Raw genomic sequence first — 24,412 nt, 5'->3', positions numbered from 1 at the left:
TGCAGAAGGCCTCCGACAGTGCAGACTAGGGTTGTGCTGGCCGCCAAGTGCAGTCTCTTCAGCAATGCACCACAGCTCACAACGGAAGATGATCACTCAGTTCACCTTTTTTAGGGACTGGCGACAAGGCTCGGTGGTGGAACACTTACCCGGCATGCAGGAGGCCCTAGGTCCAACCCCCAGAACTGCCCAAATCACACAATTCACACACACAGATGTGCCCACAGTGCTTAGGAAGGGAATGGAGGCCGTGGGAGACACATCTGTGGCTCACTGAAGCCATGGACCTGATCCCTGTTTTGAACCCAGTTTCTTGCACAGCACCGACAGGCTTGTCACGGTCTAGGAGGAGCTGGGAGCTCAGCAGCCGACTGAAGACCCAAGGGAGACAAGGAACTTTTATTTGCAGCTTCCGAGTGACACAGTTCTGAGGGACAGGGTGCTACTCTCTCATCTGACTAGCTCAGTGAAAGCAGGCAGGGACACTTCGTTGTGTAATGGCAGCAGGCACAGCAGTTTCTGAAAGAAAAGTGACTCTGACAGATTCAGTTGACCTTGTGCAGGGAGAGGACAACTGCACACACCAGTGCCAAGGCGGCTCAGCTGCCTTCCCAGAGCAGACACCAGTGAACAAACCGTCAGGGTCTGCTCAGCACTAAGAGCAAGGCTGACGACAGGGACAGGAGGGCTGTGCCATGCACCCAGTCACGGGCGGTCAGGCTTCTTGTCTTACTGCAAGGTGTTACCAGCCTACAACTGGATGCCTACTTCTTCAGCAGAACACATTCCAGATAGGTACTGCACTCTGCAGATAGGGGAAGAAGGGAGCCAGCAGCCTGGTAGAGACTCCCTAACTGCAGCCCATTTGCAGGCTGACACGCTGCTGTGTCGGTCCGCCTCTGCAGGTCAGGGCAGCTCCCTGTCATCTAGTCATCCACTGTGATGTTCCGGAAGAGGTAAGCCATGGACTCGCCATTGTGGATTCTCCGAATCGCCTCAGAAAGAATCAGGCTGATGTCCACAGTCTTTATCTTGGGACACTGTAGTTTCTGAAGTTCGTGAGGGACAGTGTTCGTCACCACCACCTAGTTACAAAGCGACAGAGAGTACACAGTTATGCAGGTGAGCCAGGAAGTGGCTATGCAGAAAAGCATTATCTAACATTTAATTTAATGCCCACAGTCCAAGCCCCAAAACAAAACTTTTGCTGCAGAGGGGTTTCTGTAGTGGTACTGGGGACTGAATGCTTCACACAGGCGAGGTGAGCGCACTACCGCTGAGCTACACCCCAGACTTGGCTTTTTGGCTTTCATTTTGAGACAGGGTTTTGATATGTAACTTAGAATAGGGCGCAACTGTAATTCATGTCTCATTTGCTGGGATTACAAACATAAAAATCACATCTGCTAAAGTACAGACTTTACAAACCAAGCATCCAAGGCTCAAACCTTCTGTCCTAGCACTGCCCAGACCCATCGCCACTCAACTATTGTCAAGAATTCAGGTGCCACATGTGACTCTAATGACATGAAACAAATTTTCATGTAAATCCCAATTCCTACCCAGCCATCTGCCTGAGCAAGGTTGAAAGCAAAAAGAACATTCAGGCAGCTGTGCCCCAGCCAGAGATGAGGCATCTTAACTCTTGAGTCAGCACAGCAGCTCAGCCGGACTCAAGCTCACTGTCCTAAGCCCTTACAGAGACAAACCTCATCAATGGGGGACTCCTCAATCAGACGGGGGGCTTCAGCAGACAGGATGCCGTGCGTGGCCATGACATAGATCTTGTAAGCACCTCTCTCTTTCAGGATCTCTGCAGCAGCAACAAAGCTCTCCACGTCATCAATGATGTCATCCTGTAAGTAGAGGCAGGTACAGTCAAGTCACCCTCTCCCCAGCTGAGAAAGACACAAGTCCCTGCTCTTCTCTCACACGTGGGTCAGCCTATTAGAAACCATGGCTGAGAGCTGAGCACTCTGGGACTGCAAGCTAGCAAGGCACTGTGTGGGAGGAGTGGCTGGAGCAGTGAGGCACTCTAGTCCAGTACGTGTGACACGGCAGCTGGAGCCCTCATGATGACTGCCAGGGCAGCTTCCTTCCCTCATACTTGTTCTAGAGAGCCAGCAAGCCACTTGCTTTGTCCCAAGGGGAACTGCTGCTGCTGTGACCCTCTAACCCCCCCACCCTGACAATGGGAAAGGCTTGTCTTATGGTCCTGAAGTGTATGGATGATCAAGGGAGCTGGTCTGAGGGGACCCAGAATCCCAGTGATGAAGGGTCACGGGGCTCAATCTTCCTGTGGGAGGTACCAGGCTTTTACATATGTTAATTTTGTCCATTTAAGTATTAGGTAAATCTGCTACTCTCTTAAAGGAGAGTAAGGGAAGGCAGGTGGATCCACTGAAATCCACCATGGACCCACACTGACAGCCAGCAGTGTCACCTCTGTGCATGAACACAACGACACATGGTCCGTACCACTATAATCGCAATGCGTCCCCCGACGTCTCCGACCACTGTTATTGGTGGCTTCTCTTTGGCCATCATCACTAGCAAAACACAGCACAAGACTGAGTTAGTTGGGAGCTGTAGCCACCACCCCGGTGGCAGGCTCCAGCACACACTGACCAACCGAACACACAGACCCCTCTCAGACGGACTCTCAAGAACCGGCTGCTCACAGAAACACCAGCACAGACAGAAAAGTCATTGAAATTTTCTAGCAGCTACACTATGGGAGAATAGAAGGTAGGAGTTAGAGGGAGAGAAGTTGCTTTTATGGAGGTCCTGGGTTCTGTTCCCAGCACCCACACTGTGTTTTACAAACCCCTCTAACTCCAGCTCCGGGGGGTTCTAGTCACTGTTCTGACCTCCAAGGGCACCAGGCATACATGTGGTGCACAGACAGATGTATGGCAAATGTTCATGCACACAAAACTAAAATATAAATAACATCACACAAAAGGGTAAATTTGCTATTTTACTTTACATAGCATACACAACTGTACCATCTCGCTCTATAACCGGTGTAAACTACACGGATGAGATAGTTTATGTCTGCACGGCAGCCATCACAATTTGCAGTCACTCTCAACATCCACCTCTTCTCTCAGGCGAAACTGGCTACATTTGAACAACTGTGACGGTCTGTGTCAGGGCTGTCCCAGCACAGGTAGGAAAATCGTACAACAGAGCAGGGGAGAAGCCACAACCTCCCCAATAAGGAGAGCAGGCCTTGTCATTGTGTCCTGGCCAGGCAGACAAAGAACTGTAGACAAGCTGTCCTACTAACCCACATGACAGACAGTCCCATCAAGGGGCACTAGGCTCACTTTTTTTTCGAGACAGGGTTTCTCTGTGTAGCCCTGGCTGTCCTGGAACTCACTTTGTAGACCAGGCTGGCCTCGAACAGAAATCCGCCTGCCTCTGCCTCCTAAGTGCTGGGATTAAAGGTGTGCGCCACCACGCCCGGCTAGGCTCACTTTTTAAGAACCTGATTTAGGGGCTGGTGAGATGGCTCAGTGGGTAAGAGCACCCGACTGCTCTTCCGAAGGTCCAGAGTTCAAATCCCAGCAACCACATGGTGGCTCACAACCATCCACAACGAGATCTGGCGCCCTCTTCTGGAGTGTCTGAAGACAGCTACAGCGTACTTATATATAATAAATAAATAAATCTTTAAAAAAAAAAAAAAAAAAAGAACCTGATTTAGACACTGCAGCCTTAGTTTTAAATATCTGCTCTACACATCTCCCTGGAAATCAGGACTTGAAGGTGTAACTACCAGATCACCGTCTTCTCATTCACCGTAAAGCATAGAGCTCCAGGACTGACCACGTCTATCCACACTAAGGCGGCTGGAGAGTAACCCAGGGACACAGTGCTTGCACCGTGTGACGCCCTAAGTCTCGGGTTCCATTTCAAATACAACAAGTCAGCTGTAATGTGTGTCATGCTGGGAAACTGCCCGGTGCTGCTTGAATCACTGAGAATTCTCTGGAAGCATGGCTGTCTCCACCCCACCCTTACACCGTATTTCAGATTCAAGAATGTTTGTATCCACACGGTCTCCAAGGTCTGGGGATGCGCTACTCTGCTCAACTGTGTGACGGGGAGGAAGGAGAACCCCCCCAAACCCCAAAGAAATCCCCAACAACAAAATCAATTCAAGAACAGAGTAGGAATGGCTAGGTGTGACCATCTGCAGAGGTCACTTTTATCCATGGTATAAAAGCACACGCAGTGGGAGAGGGATGCAGGGAGCCACTATGGTGGGAGGCTCAATCGGAACTCAGGCTTCCCAGGTTCCTGCTGGATGGGGTGGGGTGGGCACCCAATTTAAAGATGTGATCACCCACTTGTGTGTTCCTTTTTTCTCTCTCTGTTCTTACTTGGGTGCAGAGAGGGTTTCTCTTCTCTTTTTTTTTTTTTGTTTTTGTTTTTAAAGATTTATTTATTGATTATATGTAAGTACACTGTAGCTGTCTTCAGACACTCCAGAAGAGGGAGTCAGATCTTGTTACAGATGGTTGTGAGCCACCATGTAGTTGCTGGGATTTGAACTCCGGACCTTCGGAAGAGCAGTCGGGTGCTCTTACCCACTGAGCCATCTCACCAGCCCCCTTCTCTTTTCATTATCAATCAATCAACCAATCAATCATCTATTTTTCCCTCCCTCCCTATCCTTTTACTCCGGCTTGTTATATACTTAATAAACCCATTCATAACTGACAACAGGCTATGAGAGACTGTTCTCCAAGCAACAGCACAGACCAGCCAGGGCTGGGGACAGCTCAGCCAGGAGCAGGCCTGCCCAGCACGCCTAAGCCTCTTCCTTGGTTTGATTCCCCAACACTACATAAAACTGGGACGGCAGCACCAACACCATCCTGACTCTAGTACTCAGGAGGATGAGGCAGCAGGTCAGAAGTTCTAAGTAACCTTCAGTTACATAACCAGTCTGAGGCCAGCCTGGGCCACATGAGACCCTGTCTCAAACAACAGACACCCCACCCCCCACCCCCACTTTCTGGTCCAATTTTAATATATCTGTCTTTGTTTCCCATCAGAATCAGGGAAATCTCTTGAATTTAGACAGCCTGGCATGGTGACAGATGATAATCCTAGCATTCAAGAGGGGACGGCAGGAGCATTGAGAATTTCAGGCCAGCCTGGGCACATATCAAGGTCCTCTCAACAGAACTCAGCTCCAGGTTGCTTGTGTAAAGTGGTGTGAACTTGTAGCTATGAGGGAATGAGGGAGGCCAAGACAAGTGTACTTCAGTCCAAAAGTCTGAGCCCAGGTAGGCAACACAGTTAGATACCATCTTAAAAAGGTGTGTGGGCTGGGCGTGGTGGCACACGCCTTTAATCCCAGCACTCGGAAGGCAGAGGCAGGCGGATTTCTGAGTTTGAGGCCAAGCCTGGTCTACAAAGTGAGTTCCAGGACAGCCAGGGCTATACAGAGAAACCCTGTCTTGAAAAACCAAACCCCCCCCCCCCAAAAAAAAGGCGTGTGGGGTATGGGAGGCTGGAGATGGCTTGACGGCTAAGGATGCTTGCCGCTCCGTCGTGGATCCAGCATCCACAGCACACAGCTCACAAATGCCCACAAGGAATCCGCCACTCTCTTTCGGCCTCTGCAGGCACCTGAGTGCTCCCCCCCGACCCCCCAAGCGTGGTGGTGTGAGTTAGTAATCTTGCCCTGCCACTGGCTAGGGAATCTCAAAAGCCCAACCCAGGCTGCAAAGCAAGACTGTCTTAAATCCAGCAGCAACAAAGAAAAGAGGCCATCTGCCAATAATCAGGACTCTCTAACTGAGTTGGTGAGAACGATCCATAAAGGCTAAGTCTGAAGGGAGGTGGGGATTCACAGCACACTACTGACAAAGAGAAAAAAAAGGAACTGTCCTAGTAAGAAGGCTGCCAGACACCATTTTAACCAAGACGCCGAAATCAGCCCCTCCAGCAACAGGACACACCACGTGTTTCCTGTGACATTCCTGCCAAATACTCAAAGTTGCATCTAAGCACGAGGACATAAACGAGTCCCAATTAAGGGACAATCTACAAAATAACTGGCTTGTGCTGCCCTCCGGTATCAAGGTCATCAGAGACTAAGCACAGAGGAGCCACTCTGGATTAAATAAGGCTACAGACTCGCCAACTGCATTCAATGTGCAGCCACAGACCAGGCCCTGGGCCAAAACCCAAAACAAAAAGACAAAGGTTTTCCTCTTGCTCTACAGGACACTGGGGAGTGATAAGGCCTGGAGCTTAGGTGACAGTCCTTGGGGGAGTCCTGGGTGAGACCCATGGTTTCCTTTGCACACTCAAATACTTAGGAATAAAGAAAGGGGCCTGAGACTCACAGCCCAGGCTCAAGCTACAGGAAGCATACAGCACTGTTCTGTCGGCAGACTCTGTGAAGAGAGCAGCGCACACCCGTACTTTTTACAGCCAAATTCAGTGTCTAGCTCTAAAAAACGTAAAATAATGAAATCCTCAAAAAACAAAAATCCAAGTAAAGCTAAAAGCATATTGTACACTCCTTTTAACAGATGGGGAGTACCTACACTTGAGCCAGGGGGCCCCGAAATCAACTGCAGTACTTCTCCCTGCTACTCTGTGACCGTTTCCCGGGCAGATTTACTCTCTTTTCTGTAAACCCCTTAGGCCTCTCTGCAGTGTACAGCCCTTGTCAGTGCCAGAGTGTCTGTGGAAGGGAGCTGCTCACCCATTTGGAGTAAGAGCAGCAATTTAGTCAGATACCAGGTCCAAGACTGCCCGACTAAAACAAACAAATGGTAAAGAGGCCTAATGGCCAAAACCCAAAGCCATGCCAACTACCAAAGTACAAGCAAAGGCTCTGGGCTCCACACCGCCACACACAGCTGCACACTAAAGGTACACATTCACACTTACAAGCCTCCCTAGCCAACTGTGCTGTGTGAGGGAACCCCTAACTCTTCTTTTATGAATGGGGAAGTCAAGACAATACCACTCGATTACTTAAAGAGCACTAAACAGCTCGAAGAGCCTCTAATTCACACCAAGGTTCACAAGCAAAGGTGGTGCAATCTTACAGGGCAGCTCCAGGCCTGGGTGCACCGTGGCGTTCTTGACCATGGGTGGCGAGTGCCGACCGTCGTCCATATCCAGCTCTGTGCACTGCGCTTCTCCGTGGATCACAGCCAGCCCCAGGCGGAGTCTTTCAGCATAGGACTGAGCCCTGAGAAGACAATGGTTGGCCACGGTGACACGGATGGGAAGAACGCCCAGCCCACAGCCCCACTCTAGTGATCACAAGACAGAACCCGCATTCAGTCTTTGAGGGGGCACAAAGAGCCATTTCTATAAACCAGGCCAGAAGATAAACGCCTCAAGGGCTACTGTTGGAGTCTCGATAATTTGGGGTTTCTCTCCCCAGTATTCCTTAAAGCTATTTCCAGAACCTTGTTCAAAACAATGTTTCAAAAATCAGTGGCAGACTGGAGATGCGGCTTAGTTGGTAGAGTGCTCATTTGGCATGCGTGGGGTTGTGGGTCTGATTCCCAGCACTACATAAACAGGGCAGAGTGACTCTCTTTAATTGCAGCATTCCAGAAGTAAAGGCAGAAAGGTCAGAATTTCCAGGTCATCCTCAGCTATGAAGGAAGGGAGCCTGAAAAAAGCCTGGTGTACACAAAGGACGCACTGTCTTCAAAACCCAAATAAGATCACTGCTAAGTGCTCAGTCTCCGTTTCCCTGAAGACTGGGAGAATTCCAGACTGAGCAACACAGTGCGAGAGGCACCCATGATGTCTGGAGCGTAGAGATGAAGCTGCTGAGTGGGCCTGACAGTGAGGCAGGAGAGGAGAACCCATGCGCTCTTACTGGCCATACTAGGACGGCCCTGGATCCCCACACTAGTTCTTGCCACGGCCGCACTGGGATGAGAAGTGCCCGCCATATTTACCTTTTTGCAGCATCAGGAGACTTAGCTACAATGACTGCATTTCTGTAATTTGGAATCTAGATTTGGAGGAAAAATAAAAATACTGAAGCATTATTAAAAATAAAAAAACACCTAAATCTGGATACAGGTTTTCCTCCAGCAATGCGCTGGAGTTCATGAGGACATTCCCGTATGATCAGTTCTTCCATGAGAAAGCTGTGCTACACCGAGATACCAGAAACGTCACACGCTTCATTCTAGAAACCACAAGCATGAAGTGCTAAGGAGGAAATGTGCTTTCTAACTTCTAAAGTCTCTGAAAACACGGCCCTCCATAACTAAACGCTGAGCCTATCTGGCCGTGGTGGGCTCGGCCGCAGCGAGAGCTCCTGGGTAACTGTGCCTTTCCGTACTGAACTCTGACGCCAGGGAAAACCTAAACAGCATCTCTTTGGGGACATGGGAGGTGGCTGGTGGCTCCTCACTTCTTCCTGGATATACTGAAGCAGGAAAGGTGAGGCTCTAAGGTTGTCCACGGGAAAGCTGAAAAAGCCTTGTATTTCCTTTTGGTGAAGGTCCATAGTGATAATGTGAGTTAAACCTGAAATTTTAAAACAAAAAATTACAAAGTCCTCCCCTACAAGTAAATGGCCACAGTGGATGCAAACTAGATGCTCTAGCCCTGCTCCTCTCAGGAGACTGAAGGCAGGGGCACGGTGAACTAGGGGCACAAACGCTGCTACTGTTAGTCTTCAGGGCACAGCATGGAGTAGAGTGCCCAGCCTAACGCCCAGGAGCCAGGGATGAAGAAGCACAGCCGACGGAGGCGGGGGTGGGGGGGGTGGGGTGGGGTGGGGTGGGGGGAGAGGGGGGGCGAACTGCCTTCTGCGCAGTGAAAGTGAAAGCCAGACAGAAGCCGAAATATGAACAGGGAGTAAATGGGAAGTGGTAGCAGGGCTGAAACAGGAGGCCTACATCAAAGAATATAAACTCCATCGCTGCTACAGACCATGGCTACGTCAAAAGGATCAGCAGCAGAGCAACAGAAGAGGAGGGACTCACGGCCCAAGTGCAAGACGCTGGGCGTCCAGTGGAAAGATGGTGTGACAGCGGAGCAGAGAAAGGGGACACTACAAACACTGCAGGAGTTCAAAGGTCACCAATCTGGTGGATCAGAGAACCAGCACTCTCACAGATGTCACACAGGGGAAAGAAACCTCAGGTACTGGCTGATGCTAACTCGCTGTCTACTCCACAGGCTAGGACGCACGCACTGCTCTACACAGGGACCGGAGCATGAACTGCCAGAAGCTCTTAAAGAAAAATCCTGATCAATTCTCGCTCTGAACAATGCACCTAACTCAGACCAACAGCGAGTCAGGTCTGATGCTCCAGAGGTCACAAGAAAGACAAGCCTGTCACTTAAAATACAGATGACAAGAACACAAAAACAGATCAGAGAAGTCGCTGAAGCAGATCCCTCTAGAGACAGAGGATGTCACACCTCTGAAGAATGTCACCTCAGCCCATACACCCCTTCCAAACAATGTAAAAGGAAACAAGATGTCTTTAGTGCACAGCATGTAGAGAGACAGGTCCCGAAGCAGACACTGAGGAGGAGCCTGACCATCGCGCTGGGACCCAGGGCCTCTGCCCACACTCACCAGCTTTCGCCAGCATGGATGCCAGGAGCTTGCACACAATGGAGCCCCTCTTGCGCATCTTGCTTTGCTTGCTGTAGGGGAAGTAGGGGATGACGCCAATGATATTCCTGGCGCAGGCGGTCTTCAGTGCATACGCCATGATCAGCAGCTCCATCACAGCCGTATTCACGTCTCTAAAACAGTAAAGACTTGTATTCTGGAGTGAAACCTATATACTCACAACACTGACAACCGCAGAGCCCTCAGCTTCCGCCACTAGGCAGGGCAAGTATAGCAACTCCGCTTTCAGCTGGATCAGCTACAGTGGTCACTCAAACCCTAGCAATGACCCCTCCTTCTCATCTCTGTCCCATCAGCAACCGTAATGTGACACATGCTGGCATGCAGCCAGGGGTGCAGATGCAGGTGGCCGCTGGCCTTGAGAGAAAGCACTCTGTCTTCCTGGGGGAAGGGAAGGAGTGGGGAGGCCTTGGAACAGCTCACAGTCCCTCATCCCTTCTTTGCCTGAAACATTCCTAACAGAGAGAGACAGAGAAGGAAACAGGACCCTGAAGGATATCTGAGGAGGGGAGGTGGTTCCTATGGGAACAGATGCTTCTCTGCAGAGGTGAGGGGATGGATTTTTCTGGAAGAGCTCAAGTTCTTGCCCCCACCTCTCTGGCAGATGCCCCTCATTCTCATATACCCTCTCCTCTGGCTTTCCAGATGCAGTTCTAGAGCAGATAAGTGGAAGTGAGGCCACCCACGCTAAAGAAAGAGTGCAAACCACCACCATCTAGCGAGACCAAATGAGGCTGTTTAGTTTGCAAGACAGCCTCCCAGTCCTCCCTCTCTCCCCCTCTGCCTCTGAGACGGGGTCTTTCTACGTTGCCAGGCAGACCTGGAGCCCACTGTGCGGACCAGGCTGCCTGCCTTGAAGGCATTGTATCTGGGACTGAGGAGCTGCAAGGACCTCCTCTTTTTTTTTTTTTTTTTTTTTAAAGATTTATTTATTTATTACATGTAAGTACACTGTAGCTGTCTTCAGACACTCCAGAAGAGGGCGCCAGATCTCGTTGCGGATGGTTGTGAGCCACCATGTGGTTGCTGGGATTTGAACTCTGGACCTTCGGAAGAGCAGTCGGGTGCTCTTACCCACTGAGCCATCTCACCAGCCCAAGGACCTCCTCTTACTGACAGTTTTATTCTTCAACATTAAACTCACGAAACTCCCAACCTCAAGTACTCTTCCTAGTATCTGTATCAGAAATAAGATCATCCCTGAGTCAAGAGACCAGTGAAAGCAAAGCGGTGCTAAGCCACACTTCTGTATGTGAGCCAGGCATGGCATGCACACTGTAATTTCAGCATCGGGGAACAGAAGCAAGTGATCTTTGTAAGTTCAAGGCCAGTCTGGTCTAAATGACACCCCCCTCTCTGGCTTGCCCATCCCATCCCCACTTTTGGAGTTACTCCTCCGACCACTCACCCACTCAAGAAAATGTTCTTAGAGATGAGGACAGAAAGGGACACCGGCAGGGGCTGGAGAGATGGCTCAGTGGTTAAGAGCACTCACTGGCTGCTCTTCCAGAGGACCCAGGTTCAACTCCCAGCATTCACATGACAGCTTACAACTGTCTATAACGTCTGTTCCAGAGTTCAACTCCGTTACACATACAGGCAAAACACCAATGTATATAAACAAAAATAAGTAAATTATAAAAAAAAGGAAAGAAAAGAAAGGGATACAGGCATGGAGAAGATGCAAAGGCGCTGACACACTGACTTAGTGCAAGACAGGGCTTGGTTATTCTCATTTTTTTTTTTAAAGATTTATTTTATTTATTTATTATATGTAAGTACACTGTAGCTGTCTTCAGACACACCAGAAGAGGGCATCAGATCTCATTACGGGTGGTTGTGAGCCACCATGTGGTTGCTGGGATTTGAACTTCGGACCTTTGGAAGAGCAGTCGGGTGCTCTTACCCACTGAGCCATCTCACCAGCCCTTTTTTTTTTTTTTTTTAATCCCACAATGCAATAAAGAGATCCTCCTGTCTCTTTCCCATAGCCTGGGACTTTCTCCCCCACCAGGTCTCCGCTTTTCAGGATGCAAAGTCTTATCAAATGAATACCTGAGACGGGGAATCATCCTGTCTCCCAGCTTTGACCCTGGACTCAGTCACATGGCCGACTACCTGTAACTTCCTAGGTTCTGAGATAAGCAGGTACCAAGAGCCAAGAGAGAAGTGTAACTCTGGTGACTCCCATCAACTATGAAGCACTCCTCACAGGGACAATGACCTAACAGTCAACAATCTACTTCTTACATCTGTAATAGCCACTATAGGAATCTTGATTTAAAAACATCTCTCTGGCCGGGCGTTGGTGGCACACGCCTTTAATCCCAGCACTCGGGAGGCAGAGGCAGGCGGATTTCTGAGTTCGAGGCCAGCCTGGTCTACAGAGTGAGTTCCAGGACAGCCAGGGCTACACAGAGAAACCCTGTCTCGGAAAAAAATAAAAAACCAAACAAACAAAAAAAACTCTCTGAAAGCTGGATGTGGTGGCACACACCTTTAATCCCAGCACTCAGGAGGCAGAGGCAGGCAAATCTCTAAGCTCGAGGCCAGCCTGGTCTACCCTGTTTCAAAACAAAAACAAAACCCAAAGGAAAAAAACCCATCTCTCTGGCTAGCTCAGCAGTAATGAGAGTGTTTCTATCCTAGCAGACGACCCAAGCGCAGTTTCCAGCATAGAGGTTTCCTGAAGATCCATTGCCCTATGTGGTCTGAGGGCACTTGCACACACACAATAATGAATCTGAAACACAAAACAAACCCGTCTCTCAGAGGGCAGGGATGACGGACTTGAGGGCTTATCTTCACAACTGCAGTGCTCCCCCTGGACCCTGGGTGAGTCCCTTCCTTGACAGTTACTTCTTTTCTCTAGGGTACGCTGGAGCATTTGTCTTTTATTTCCACAGTGACAATGCCCAAGGTTGGCATATGTTGGTCAATGACCCAAAGCAAGCACACACTCTCAAGGCACCTGGGAATTCTCCATCCCAGGAGCAGGCTGGAACACACTGGGGCCACTCCTGCCACAGTCATCTCTGCCAAGCAGCAGACATCAATCGAGTAGCAATATTCCTCATGCAAAAACAGACTTATGCTTATGCTACAGTGCTTCAGTGGGAGTGCCACTCTCAGCGGCTCACCCTCACTGCTGTGCACTGTGACCGTGAATGTTAAGGCAGATGCACACACAGCACCTGAAGGACAGCAGGTGAGTGACAAGAAGTCAACACCCAGGCTCCAGAGCAGACATCACACAGCTTTAACCTGGGCAGCCTTGGGGTAAAGCGAGCATTGATTACGTCCCAGTTGCCAACACTGCGTGGCCTCATCCACGCAGTGGATGGTTTTTTTTCCTTTGGGTTTTGTTTTTGTTTTGAAACAGGGTAGACCAGGATGGCCTCGAGCTTAGAGATTTGCCTGCCTCAACACTCTCAACACCAGGAGTCTTGATTTGGCACATTATACACATACATTAGACGCATGGCTTCTGCAGAGTCCACGGAGAGAAGGGCTACACAGTAAAAAGTGACTTCTGAGAGGTCCTGATTTCGGGATTTACTGATTTCCTACGTTCCATTTTTTTTCCCTCTTCCCAGTAAATCTATACCAAAGAATTCAACACCCACGGTCAAGCATGGTGATGCACATTTTTATCCTAGCTCTCAGGAGGCAAAAACAAGTCCATTTCTTTGAGTTTGAGGGCAGTCTAGTCCACATAGCAAACTCCAGGTAGCCAGGGCTATGGAGACCCTGTCTCAAGGACAAAACAAAAAGAATTCAGCATCCTCCAGCCCTCAGCCTCTATTGGTCAGGAACGTGAGGATGGAGCCTTTGTCCTGACAATTGGACTCAGGCAGTGTTGTGTGGCTGAGAGGACTTGGCGGCCGTGGCTCTGTCTGTGAAGCTCCAGCTCCTCGCGGGCTCTGGAGTCACTGCATACATAAGTAGAACCAGCTGAATTTTTCACCAGTGTTTCTTTCTTTAGGGCAATTACTCTGCGTTAAGAGTCAGCTCTGGTTGTCCTATCATTTCAATAAACAAAACTTAATGTGGGCTAGGGAAATACAACACAATATCCATATGAATTTGCCTGTACCTGCCAAGCACTGGGACACAGTAATGGGTAGGATTTACTCCGCCCTACCCCAACTACTGATTAGCCCTGTGTGGATTCCACTTAGTTTTTTAAATCTTCTCGTGTGTGTGTGTGTGTGTGTGTGTGTGTGTGTGTGTGTCTCATGGAGAGATCCCTACCCCTGATGCTGGCTCTAGAGATCGCTGTCAGGTTTGGTAGAGGGAGCTTTTCTCCGAGCCGTCCTGCCCCCTACATAGTATTTTTAAAAAGACTATCTATTATTCATGTATGTGTAAGAGTGTTCTGCTTGCATGTATGAATGTGCACCACATGTGTGCCTGGTGACCATGCAGGTCAGAAGAGGGTGTCAGAGCCCCTAGAACTGAAGTTAGGGATGTGGGTGGGAAGCTAACTCAGGTCCTCAGAAAGAACAAGTCCTCCTACCCTGGGCCCTCTCTCCAGCCCCGAATCCCCGTACAGATGTGGGCAGGGCAGGCCTCCGACTCGCTGTCCTCTTCCCTCCATACACGACAACGTGTTGGGATTGCCATGTCCAGTCCTTGTCTGCAGGATACTCACACAATGACAACACGCCTACTCCCCACCCTGTCATCTTAAAAGCCATAGGAAATGGGGCCATGTGGGTAAAGTGCCTAAGGACCTGAGTTTAGTCCCCAGCACCCACATGACAGAGAAGAAAGTCCCAACTCCCTAAAGTTATTCTCTAACCTCAAACATGTGCTGTGGTGTATGTGTGCACAGGAATTTTAAAATGCACTTTAAGACACAGGGGGACGGGGGTGGGGGGAGATGTAGGAAACACTTGGGAAGGTTGGGCTTTGTCTTAGCACTGTGTGGCAAGCACCAGAGAAACAAACTTAAGAAAGGGAAGACATGTCCTCAAGACAGGCACACGTCTGTGCCCACACTCCTCCTGCAAGAACAAAGGGGTTCTTCCATGGCTAAGGCCAGTATACTCAATTCTCAAGGCCTCTGGCTGTGGTGGGACATGCCTAATCCCATTACTAAAAACTGAGGCAGGAGGATGGAGGGCTTAAGGCCAGCCGGCTACATACAGAGACCCTGTGCTTAAAAAAAGACCCTTCTGACTGGGTGGTGGTGGTGGTGCAGGCCTTTAATCCCAGCACTCAGGAGGCAGAGGCAGGTGGGTCTCTGAGTTAAGGCTAGCCTGGTCTACAGAGTGAGTTCCAGGACAGCCCAGGCTACACAGAGAGACCTTGTCTTGAAAAATAAAAAAAGAATGCACTGGAGCAGGCTAGCAGCTCACCTGTTTAACATGCGCAAGTCCCAACTTCCATCCTCAGCATCAAAACTAAACCAGAAGATATTTTGTCCAGATGTCAGTCTTGATCCTCCCAACACATCCTGAAAACAAGACACTAATTCCCCATCTAACAGCCATGCTTGAATGGTCAAGCACGTTACACAGTGCTAACAATCAGCAGGGAGGAGGCTCATAAGCCCCTCCATGCCATATGTGTCATCTGCCACACCCAAATCAACAGGGTCTCCTAGCTTAGCTCCTCCCCACAAGCCTCAAGGCCCATTCTGACAATCAATAGACATAACAAAGGTACCCCAAGAGCAGGCAGCACAGCTTTTCCTGGAGAAGGGAAATGGAAAATGGAAGCTCAAACTCCACCTTCTGCTGCAGCCCAGGGCCAGCTAAGAGACTGACACCTGGCCCTGACTTTGGATTTAGAGAAGCATTAGTGGAAAAAGCTGGTCCCCGTGAGAATAAAATGCCAGAGACTCCATCCTTCTCCACCCTCATTCAAGGGCCACAGAATCTGGTAATTTAAGATGGCTGCCAAGGACCTAGGGTTTTCTGAAAATTGCTCTCATCTCCCAAGGAACTCTAGTGGTAAGAGAAAAAGAGATGGCAATGCTCATTGCCAAAGGATAAACTGAGGAGGCTCGGGGCAGCCACACAGACCGCCAAGGAAATAAAAGCCTTCTAATCAACCGGGAGTGGTGGTGCACACCTTTAATCCCAGCAATTGGAAGGCAGAGGCAGCCGGATTTCTGAATTCGAGGCCAGCCTGGTCTACAGAGTGAGTTCCAGGACAGCCAGGGCTACACAGAGAAAGCCTGTCTTGAAAAACCAAAAAAAAAAAAAAAAAAGCCGTCTAATCCCATGCTGTTTGAACAAAGGTCTGAGTGAGCAAGAGGCATGAACTTTTGAGGGAAGGCGTCTCTGGGCAGAGGCAGCGTAAGAAAAGCAAGGAAACAGACTTCTGGGTAGGTTACTGCTACTTCTGTAAGGTTCAAAGTCAGCAGTCTGCTGGGGACTGGCAAAAGGGTGTTGGGACACCAGACAATATTAGGTACACATACAAGCACACACAGTAAGAGGCTTCCTTTAAAATGCATAGCGCAGCATCAAAACCCAGCAGTCAGAAAATGACACAGGCTCCGCTCATCATGAGAAAGGGGACTCATCACACCTGCACCCGGCCAGCGGGACAGCGAGTGCTTCCCACGCATCTGCCATTCCTTAAGGTACCTGTCCAGTGCTAGAGGGGAAAAAGAAAGGACTGTACAGGTCACTTCCATGGCTTCTCAGCTCTTCTCTTATTCTGGACAGGGCTAGGGACAGTGCAAGACCTTGCCCATTCTGGGTAAGTGTTCCACCACTGAGCTATTTTTATTTCTACGCATTGGTGTTTTGCCTGTATCTGTGTGAAGGGGTCAGATCTCAGCGTTCCAGACAACTGTGTGTACGGGAGGTTCTGATGCCAACGCCCTGTTCCCCAAATGCTTCTTAATTTGTCAGTAAAGAAGGCAGCAGAGGAGGGGACGTGGACTCACTGGACATGTGTAGGTGCGATGAGTCTCTTTCTGTGAGCAGAGCCTTGTGTACTAATGCTAGGTGGGAGAGAGAGAGAGAAAGAGAGAGAGAGAAGGAGGAGGAGGAGGGAACAAGAGAGGGGAGGGAGGGAGGGAGGGAGAGGGGGGCAACCTTTTCTGCCATACTTTGGAGAAGGAAAAACACCAACAATCATGTAAGGCCTATGGGGCAGTGGGGGGTGGAGGGTTCCGGGGGCAGGGGATGGAAGGGAGAAGCTAGGCAGGGCCTTTGGCCTCTACTACAGACGGGTGGTCAAGGATGTCTGGCATGGGCTAGGTGGGACGAGCCACTACATTTAGGGTAGGAGGAGAGACAATAAATTGGTAACGGTAGAGCTTTTCCTGCAGGTGATATCTGCATTCAGCAACTGTGCCAAGAAGGCAAATTGTAAAATAACAAGCTGTGTGAGTGTCCTCTATCCCCAGAGTCCAGGGCAAAGGCAGGTAAACAAAAGGGAAGCCGGGAGGGGCCACAGTGCGGTCTGATCATGGGCAAAGGTGACAGCAATTTTAAAACTAGACACTAGAGTTGTGTGAAGCAGAAACTTGTAGTTCTTTGGAAAGTTAGTTGTGCCAAATCATGGTTTGCTGGGGCACAGAGGGAAAGGATGTCTTGCTAAAGCAGACACAGGTGAAAGACCGCTTGATGAAGGGGTATAAATATGACCCCACAGACAGTGGGGGACGGACAGTCCCTGAGCCTTGGTTTGGTTTGCTCAGTCAGCCTCGCTATTCTTTGGTAAAGACTCGCATGTACTGGTTTTACCATACATAGCATCGTTGAGCTCAACATGTGATAACCCCACCATTAAGAGCAACTCACCCAAGAACTGCTCGTGAGGTTCCCGAGGCAGCTTGCTGCTTCTGCAGCCTCGCCTCAGGCCGGTTGGCGAGCCAGGCGGTTTCTTTAGGGCTGGACTACAGCTGCCTAGTGTCTGCTTGCTGAAAGGACTGGACTGCAGCTGCTGAGTCGTATGTGGCATTTGCTATGGGAATGAGCTGCTGCCCAAGAAGATGGAGCTCACCCCCAAAGAACTATGGCTGAGCAGGTCCACTTCCTCCACATCCTAATGACTCTCTCTTCCACTCCCTCTGCTGGGAGGTGGGCTAGAGGAGAGAGAGCTTGGACCCTTATTAAAAGTAGGTTGCAAAAAAACTTATGCCTACAGTTGTGAGCTGCCATGCCGGTGCTGGGAATTGAACCTGGGTCCTCCCGGGAGAAGCAGTCAGTGTTCTTAACTGAGCTATCTTTCCAACCCTCTTTCTTACTTTCACAGTGGATCTTAAAACCATTGCAGAGGGCCAGTGAGCTGGCTCAGTGACACTCGTGGCCAATTCTGATGATGAGGGTTAGACCCACTCCTAAGTCTCATGGTAGAACAAGTACTAGACAGCTAACCTCTCTCAGCTGTTCTCTCTGCCCATGTGCACAACACATGAAAATACACCCCCAATAAGTGATGTAAAAGAAAAAAACAAAAAACAAGGTGTTTTTTTTTTTGGTTCGTTTTTAAGACAAAAAGTCTCACTGTGCAGCCTTGGCTGGCCTGGAACTTGCTGTGTAGCCTAGGCTGCCCTCGAACTCTCACTCAGGAGTGTTAGGATTAACAGTGAGTGTACATGCTCGGCATTTCCTGACTTCTGAGGCAACCTCACTACTCGACCCAGCCTGGCTTTCACTGGGTCTGCACCCCAGGCAGACCTTGAACAAAACAACAGAAATCAACCCTGGATTACCGGTCACATGAAAAGACAGCCACTTACAGCAGGAAATTTCCCAGAGAAAAATGGACACCTGAAGTGGTGCCAAGTCTTACCTGGGTATTGTCTGTATAATGAAAATATCTTGGCCACGAACAGATTCTTTGATTTCAACTCTTGTTTCTGAAGGAGAAAAAAAAAATGTTAATTTTTAAGAAAACAGTTGATGGTGCAGTAAACACACAGTAGCTGGGTAAAGAGGGAGCCAAGCAGCCTCACCTAGTGTAATCATAACTAGAACACGGTACACAGTGGTTAAGGCTGGGGTAAGACAAAACCAACAAATGTGTCAAACATTTCCAAAATGACACGGAAGACAGGGTCTGCAGTAAAGAGAACTTGAATCTTAGCATCCCTGTCAGGATGAGCTAGACAGGAGGCTGCTGACACTTGGACTCTGTCCCTGCCTCAGTTCCAGGGATGCTGAGCCCTGCTGCAGGGATGGACAGGAGAGCCTTCATCACTTCTCTTCCATCGCCCCAACTGCAGCTCCCACACTGACATCCGATACCCTCTCCTTACCTCTTTGGATGCCCCCACACGTGACACACATAAATAAATGAATGAAAACTAAATCTTAAGAGAAAAAAGCTGCTAAGGTTATGTCTTTGGGTTTCGATTGCTGCATCGAAACACCATGATCAAAAAACAAGTTGGGGAGGAAAGGGTTCATTCAGCTTACACTTCCACATCACTGCTCATCACTGAGAGAAGCAGGACAGGAACTCACACAGGGCAGGAACCGGGAGGCTGGAACTGATGCAGCAGCCATGGAGGGCACTGCTTACTGGCTTGCTCAGCCTGCTTTCTTATAGAACCCGGAACCATCAGTCCAGGGATGGCTCCACCCATAAAGGAGGTTGGGGGCCCTCCCACCCTTGATCTCTGATTGAGAAAAGCCTTTTTTTGTTGTTGTTTTTTTTTCGAGACAGGGTTTCTCTGTGTAGCCCTGGCTGTCCTCGAACTCAGAAATTCGCCTGCCTCTGCCTCCCAAGTGCTGGGATTAAATGCGTGCGTGTGCCACCACCGCCCAGCAAGTTTAAGACATATTCACCAAACAGAAGAAAAGACAAATTACAGATCTCTCCTTTACTTGTTATCACAGGGCATGTGATTCAGTACGGAAAATCTAAAGCAAGGGAACAGAGGATGCAGACCTCTAATGCTTGAAGAAAACATTTCTGCGTTCACATACACACACACACAGACACACACACACACAGCCTCATATCCACAACCCCAGCCCTCCTGCTGTACGTTCTATGCAGAGCAGCAGAAACAATGAGACCCTGCTTCAATAAAACAGCACTGATCCCCTAAGGCTGTCCTCTGAGCCCCACACCTGCATGCACAATGCACACCCACTGCACAAGTAACACAGCAAAACTGGAGTCCTGTCTGCTTGTAAAAGCAAGCCAACCGTGGAGGTGATGGTGCCACCGGGCTCCAAGGCAGGGCAAGTACTAAGCTAGGGTGGTGAGTTCTAGTGCATCCAAGTAAACAAAGCAAAAAAGCATGCTTAAAAAAAAAAAAAAAAAAATGCAGCCGGGCGGTGGTGGCGCACGCACACCTTTAATCCCTGCACTTGGGAGGCAGAGGCAGGCGGATTTCTGAGTTCAAGGCCAGCCTGGTCTACAGAGTGAGTTCCAGGGCTGTACAGAGAAACCCTGTCTCAACAAACCAAAAAAAGAAAGCTATCAGCTGGGCATGAGAGTACATGCCTACAATCCCAGGACATGAGAGGCTGAAGGGGCTGGTCCAGCAAGATGGCACAGAAGGTGAAGGTCCTTGCTACAAGGCCTGATGACCTGCATTTGGCCCCTTGAAGCCCACAGGGTAGAAGGAGAGACCCAGCTCCCAGCACGGTGATCAAGAGTTTGAGGCCATGGGCTGGTGATATGGCTCAGTGGTTAAGAGCACTGACTGCTCTTCTGCAGGTCCTGAGTTCAATTCCCAGCAACCACATGGTGGCTCACAACCATCCGTAATGAAAAACAAAAAAACCTATGGGCGGGAGCAAGCAGAAGAAGGGGGGTGGGGAATTTGAGGCTTGGATGGACTATATAGTTAATACCTATCATAAATGAATGAATGGAATAAGGAAGCTGAGTCAGAAGTGGTGGAGACTGCTTGTAATCCAACACTAGCGGCAAAGCAGGAGGATTCAGAGGTTAAGCCAGGCCAGGCTACATGAGATAATGCAGTAGCAGCAGCAACAATAACAACAAATCCAAATTAAAAAAAAAAAAAAAATCAACTTTTAGCTTACCTCCATTGGTCTCCTGATATACAACAGATTTCCCCAATTCAGCACCAAGACGTCTATTACACAAAAACAAAACAAAACAAAACAAAACAAGATGTTAAGAGCATGTAACTAATTAACCCAGCATTCTGGAAGCTGAGGCAGGAGGATTGCTGTAAGTTGAAGACCAGTCTGGGATACATAGTGAGTAACAGGCCAGCCAGGACTACTAGCAAGACCAAACTTTAAAAAAAAAAAAAAAAAAAAAAAAGCCAGGTGTGGTGTCTCACGCCTTTAATCCCAGCTCTTGGGAGGCAGAGGCAGGAGGATCTCTGCAAGGCTATCTATCCTGGTCTACAAAGCTTACTGAAATTAGCATAACAAAAAGGCAAAAACACTAATTTTTTTCCTTTGTTTTATTTATATGTGAGTACACTGTAGTTGTTTGTCTTCAGACACATCAGAAGAAGGCATCAGATCTCATTACAGGTGGTTGTGAGCCACCAAGTGGTTGCTGGGAATTGAACTCAGGACCTCTGGAAGAGCAGTCAGTAGTCTTAACTGCTGAGCCATCTCTCCAGCCCAAAACCACTAATTTTTAAAGTGGAGCTAGAGCTTTCTCAAGGCAAGGTCACGTGTGATAAGTCTGACCCAGTACAAACAAGTTCAACTTCCAATGTTTAAAGGGATCCTTGGCCTGGACAAGAAAGACAAATAATCAGGGGTTGGAAATAGAAACGAGGGCTGGAGAGATGACTCAGCAGTTAAGAGCACTGGCTGCTCTTCTAGGGGTCCAGAGTTCAATTCCCAGCACCCACGCGGTGGCTCACGACTATCAGTAATGAGATCTGGCGCCCCCTTCTGGCCTTCAGGCACACATGCAGACAGAACATTGTATACATGATAAATAAATCTTGAAAAGAAGAAACAGAAACCGGAGAGCAGCAGCTGACTGTCTCCCTATACTCTCCTAAACCCACTTCAAAGTCCAACTGATAATAAAACAGGTGGAGCTAAGAACTTTTGAAATATGAAAATGACTTTAAATGTTCAAAGTCAAGTCATTTACGCCGGGGAGTCCAGGTGTGCACCTGTACTGCCAGCATCGGAAAGGCCAAGGCCAGAAAAATCACACCATTTAGAGTGTGACCAGGGTCATAAGACCTTATCTCAGAAAACCAAAGCCCATGATGGGTGTGGTGTTCCCGCGGCAGAAGCAGGCAGATCTCCCGGCTTGAACTCTTGAGTTCACGCCTCATCCGTTCACTAAGTTCCAGGCCAGCAGGAGCTACGATAAATCTCTGTCCCATAAAGGAGAGGAGAAACGATACGTACTACTAAAAAGCTTATTTCACAAAGGGCCCTTAAGGCTCTTTATACCAGGGCTCTAGTTTTCTCCAAAATTGAAAGGGGGCTTTTAAGTAGACCGGTTATTATCAGCGGGGCACCGGGAGGCTCTGCCCTGCAGGATTCTTCTCCATGATTTCCGCCAAGTTCAGGCTCACGCTCCCATCCCTTCCCCATAGAAGCACCCACATTTTGTAAGTAAGGTTTAAAAAATAAAAAAAAAAAAATCACGTCCCTCATCCATCCAGCATTGGTAACAACAGACAAGCCTGGAAAGACATCTCAGGGCCCCCACGGTCCCCTGAGGTCAGTGGTTAACGCTATACCACACACGCACACACCCCTAAGCAAACACTTTTTTTGTACAACCGATCCTACACACTTGTAATCGCGGCTCTCCCCCGCCCAGCCCGAAGTACTTCTGAGTTCCCTTCTCCCTGACTGTCCTAACCCTTCGGTCTAGGATGGACCCACATCGCCTGTCGCTTTAGGGACGCCTGGAAATGGCGATGGTCAGATTCAGGGCAAGCGCAGGAAACCTCTCTAGGGTTAAGAGTGCGCCGCGGCCCTGGGACGGGGTTGGGGAGTCGGCCCAAAGCTGCTGCTCCCGGGTGCAAAGGTGGAGGTGGCGGGGAGAAGGGCCAGGGCCACCCCGGGGACCACCTCGCTTACTCAGTGATGCGCTTGGCCAGCTCCGTGCAGGCGGCCGTGGAGTTGGCCGAGAAGACTCGGTAGCCGGTGCGGGCTGCGTTCATGGCCGGCGAGGCGGCGGGCCGAGCCCGCGGGACACGCAGAGCAGAGCACGCGGACAGCGGGGGCAGCAGCAGCAGCTTCCTGGGCATCCTCCGGCCCGAGGCGCGGCTACGGCGGTCCGCGCGGGGCCGCAGAGGGACGAGGCGCGACACCGACGCGTCCGGATCGCCAAGCAGCACCGAAGGCGCAGCCGAGCGCCGCAGCCTCCTCCGGACCCCGCGGCAGGCCGCGCCCCTCCGGGATACCGAGTCGAGCAGCTAGAGCGTCCGCCCCCGCCGCCATCTCGGAAAAGGGCAGGGAGTTGGGCATGGCATGGAGAGCCTCCTCTGACACAGGCGCCGCTGACTCGCGTGTTCGCCTAATTTTGAGTCTCCAGGGACAGGTATTTTAATGTTCACTATTCTGGGAGGTGCAGCCACGTTTAGCGGTACTTCTAAATGTTTTCAAATTTACTGCCAGGAACTAAAATGTCCGCCCAGGGACCGGAGACAATCTAGCCTCACGCCTCTATGATGAACGAGCCTCCGGCGCTCCCCTCCACGCTTGCGCAGGCTGGGATTTATTTGAAAAGGGACAGCCGGCCCTTTCCCTTTTGCGGGCACTTAAACTAACTGCTCCAGAATCTGGACATGAAGGCCTTCTCTAGATGTTATCCCTGTGTCTGCGCGTGAGGCAAGGTTGCACTCCTGCCCGTTTTTGTTCTCAGTTCTCCATCACAGCGGCGCCCTCGCTCCCACCCGTCCCTCTCAACCCCAGCCAGCCGCTCTGCCCGCATGAGTTCGCCTTGTGCAAATACAGAAGGCGCGTGTGTTCATTTACTTTTGTGTAAATAGGCCTGGCAGAGATGAAGCCATCCCAAAGGGACATTTGAGCCTCTCGATCTATCAGACTGTTTGAAAAACGGACCCCAAAGAGGTAAAGATTCCCCCCACCCACCTCAGGAATGTCATGCTGGGAGAAAAGAAAAGAACGTGACTCCCAGAAACAGCTTTCACAGAGCTCCAGCGATTTCTCAGACCACCTTACAGGCTGAGGCTGAAGCCCATGCAAGGGCATCTCAATGATGGTCGGGACCGCGCCCTGGAAGGGACAGCTTAGGTGGCAAATCCTCGGCCTTCAAGCTTACATTTTTATCTCACTTCTGGACAGAGGACAGACTTGTGGTCTTCTCTGGATTCCTCTGTTCCTCTTACCGATGTTGCCAGGTTGAATAAATCTCCCTTTTCTGCTTTCTGTTTTCAATTCGACTTTTAATTTAATCTAATTTAACTTAATTTGGCTTTTCGAGTCAGGGTTTCTCTGTGTAGCCCTGCTGTCCTGGAACTTGCTGTGTAGACCAGGCTGGCCTCGAACTCAGAAATCTGCCTGAGCATTGAGTCTTTCTGTGTCTGTGCACCGTGCATACACAGTGCCCGCAAAGGCCAGAAGAGGGTGTCAGATTCTCTGGAACTGTAGTTTGGAGTCAGTGGTGGGCTGCTGGGTCTTCAGTGCTCTTAACTGCTGAGCCATCCCTCCCTCCCGTGCCCAAGTTGCAATTTTAATTAACATATTGAAGACGGTGGCCAGACCTGACTTGGACTCAGATTGTGACCCCCAAGGTTGATTACACTAGACCTAATCAGGAAGAGCCAATAAGCTCTCTGGCCTCACCTCATAACCTGTTTCGTGTTAAACCACAGTACTAGGCCTGTTCCCTTCC

General features: G+C 49.8%; 1 protein-coding gene across 3 annotated transcripts; it reads right to left on the bottom strand.

The window, feature by feature from the left end:
* Positions 1-380: 380 nt before the first annotated feature.
* Prpsap1 (phosphoribosyl pyrophosphate synthetase associated protein 1) lies at positions 381-22,939 on the bottom strand. Of its 3 annotated transcripts, XM_021177560.2 has the most exons (11): positions 22,633-22,939; positions 20,638-20,690; positions 18,425-18,491; positions 15,025-15,069; positions 9,602-9,774; positions 8,423-8,538; positions 7,959-8,014; positions 7,086-7,231; positions 2,479-2,549; positions 1,710-1,856; positions 381-1,085 (listed from the first exon to the last, which is right to left on the bottom strand). In XM_021177560.2, exons 1-11 carry the CDS (start codon positions 22,800-22,802, stop codon positions 927-929), a joined length of 1,203 nt encoding a protein of 400 aa, XP_021033219.1. In that variant the 5' UTR covers positions 22,803-22,939; the 3' UTR covers positions 381-926. The 3 variants fall into 3 exon arrangements, with proteins under 3 accessions (XP_021033219.1, XP_021033220.1, XP_021033221.1); XM_021177561.2 differs by lacking the exon at positions 15,025-15,069 and having other exon boundaries at positions 9,602-9,789; XM_021177562.2 differs by lacking the exon at positions 15,025-15,069.
* Positions 22,940-24,412: the final 1,473 nt, after the last annotated feature.

This window comes from Mus caroli, unplaced genomic scaffold, assembly GCF_978045245.1.
Source record: "Mus caroli unplaced genomic scaffold, Mus_caroli_1 scaffold_13, whole genome shotgun sequence".
Taxonomy (NCBI): domain Eukaryota; kingdom Metazoa; phylum Chordata; class Mammalia; order Rodentia; family Muridae; genus Mus; species Mus caroli.
This window is presented reverse-complemented; position numbering and strand designations above follow the sequence as displayed.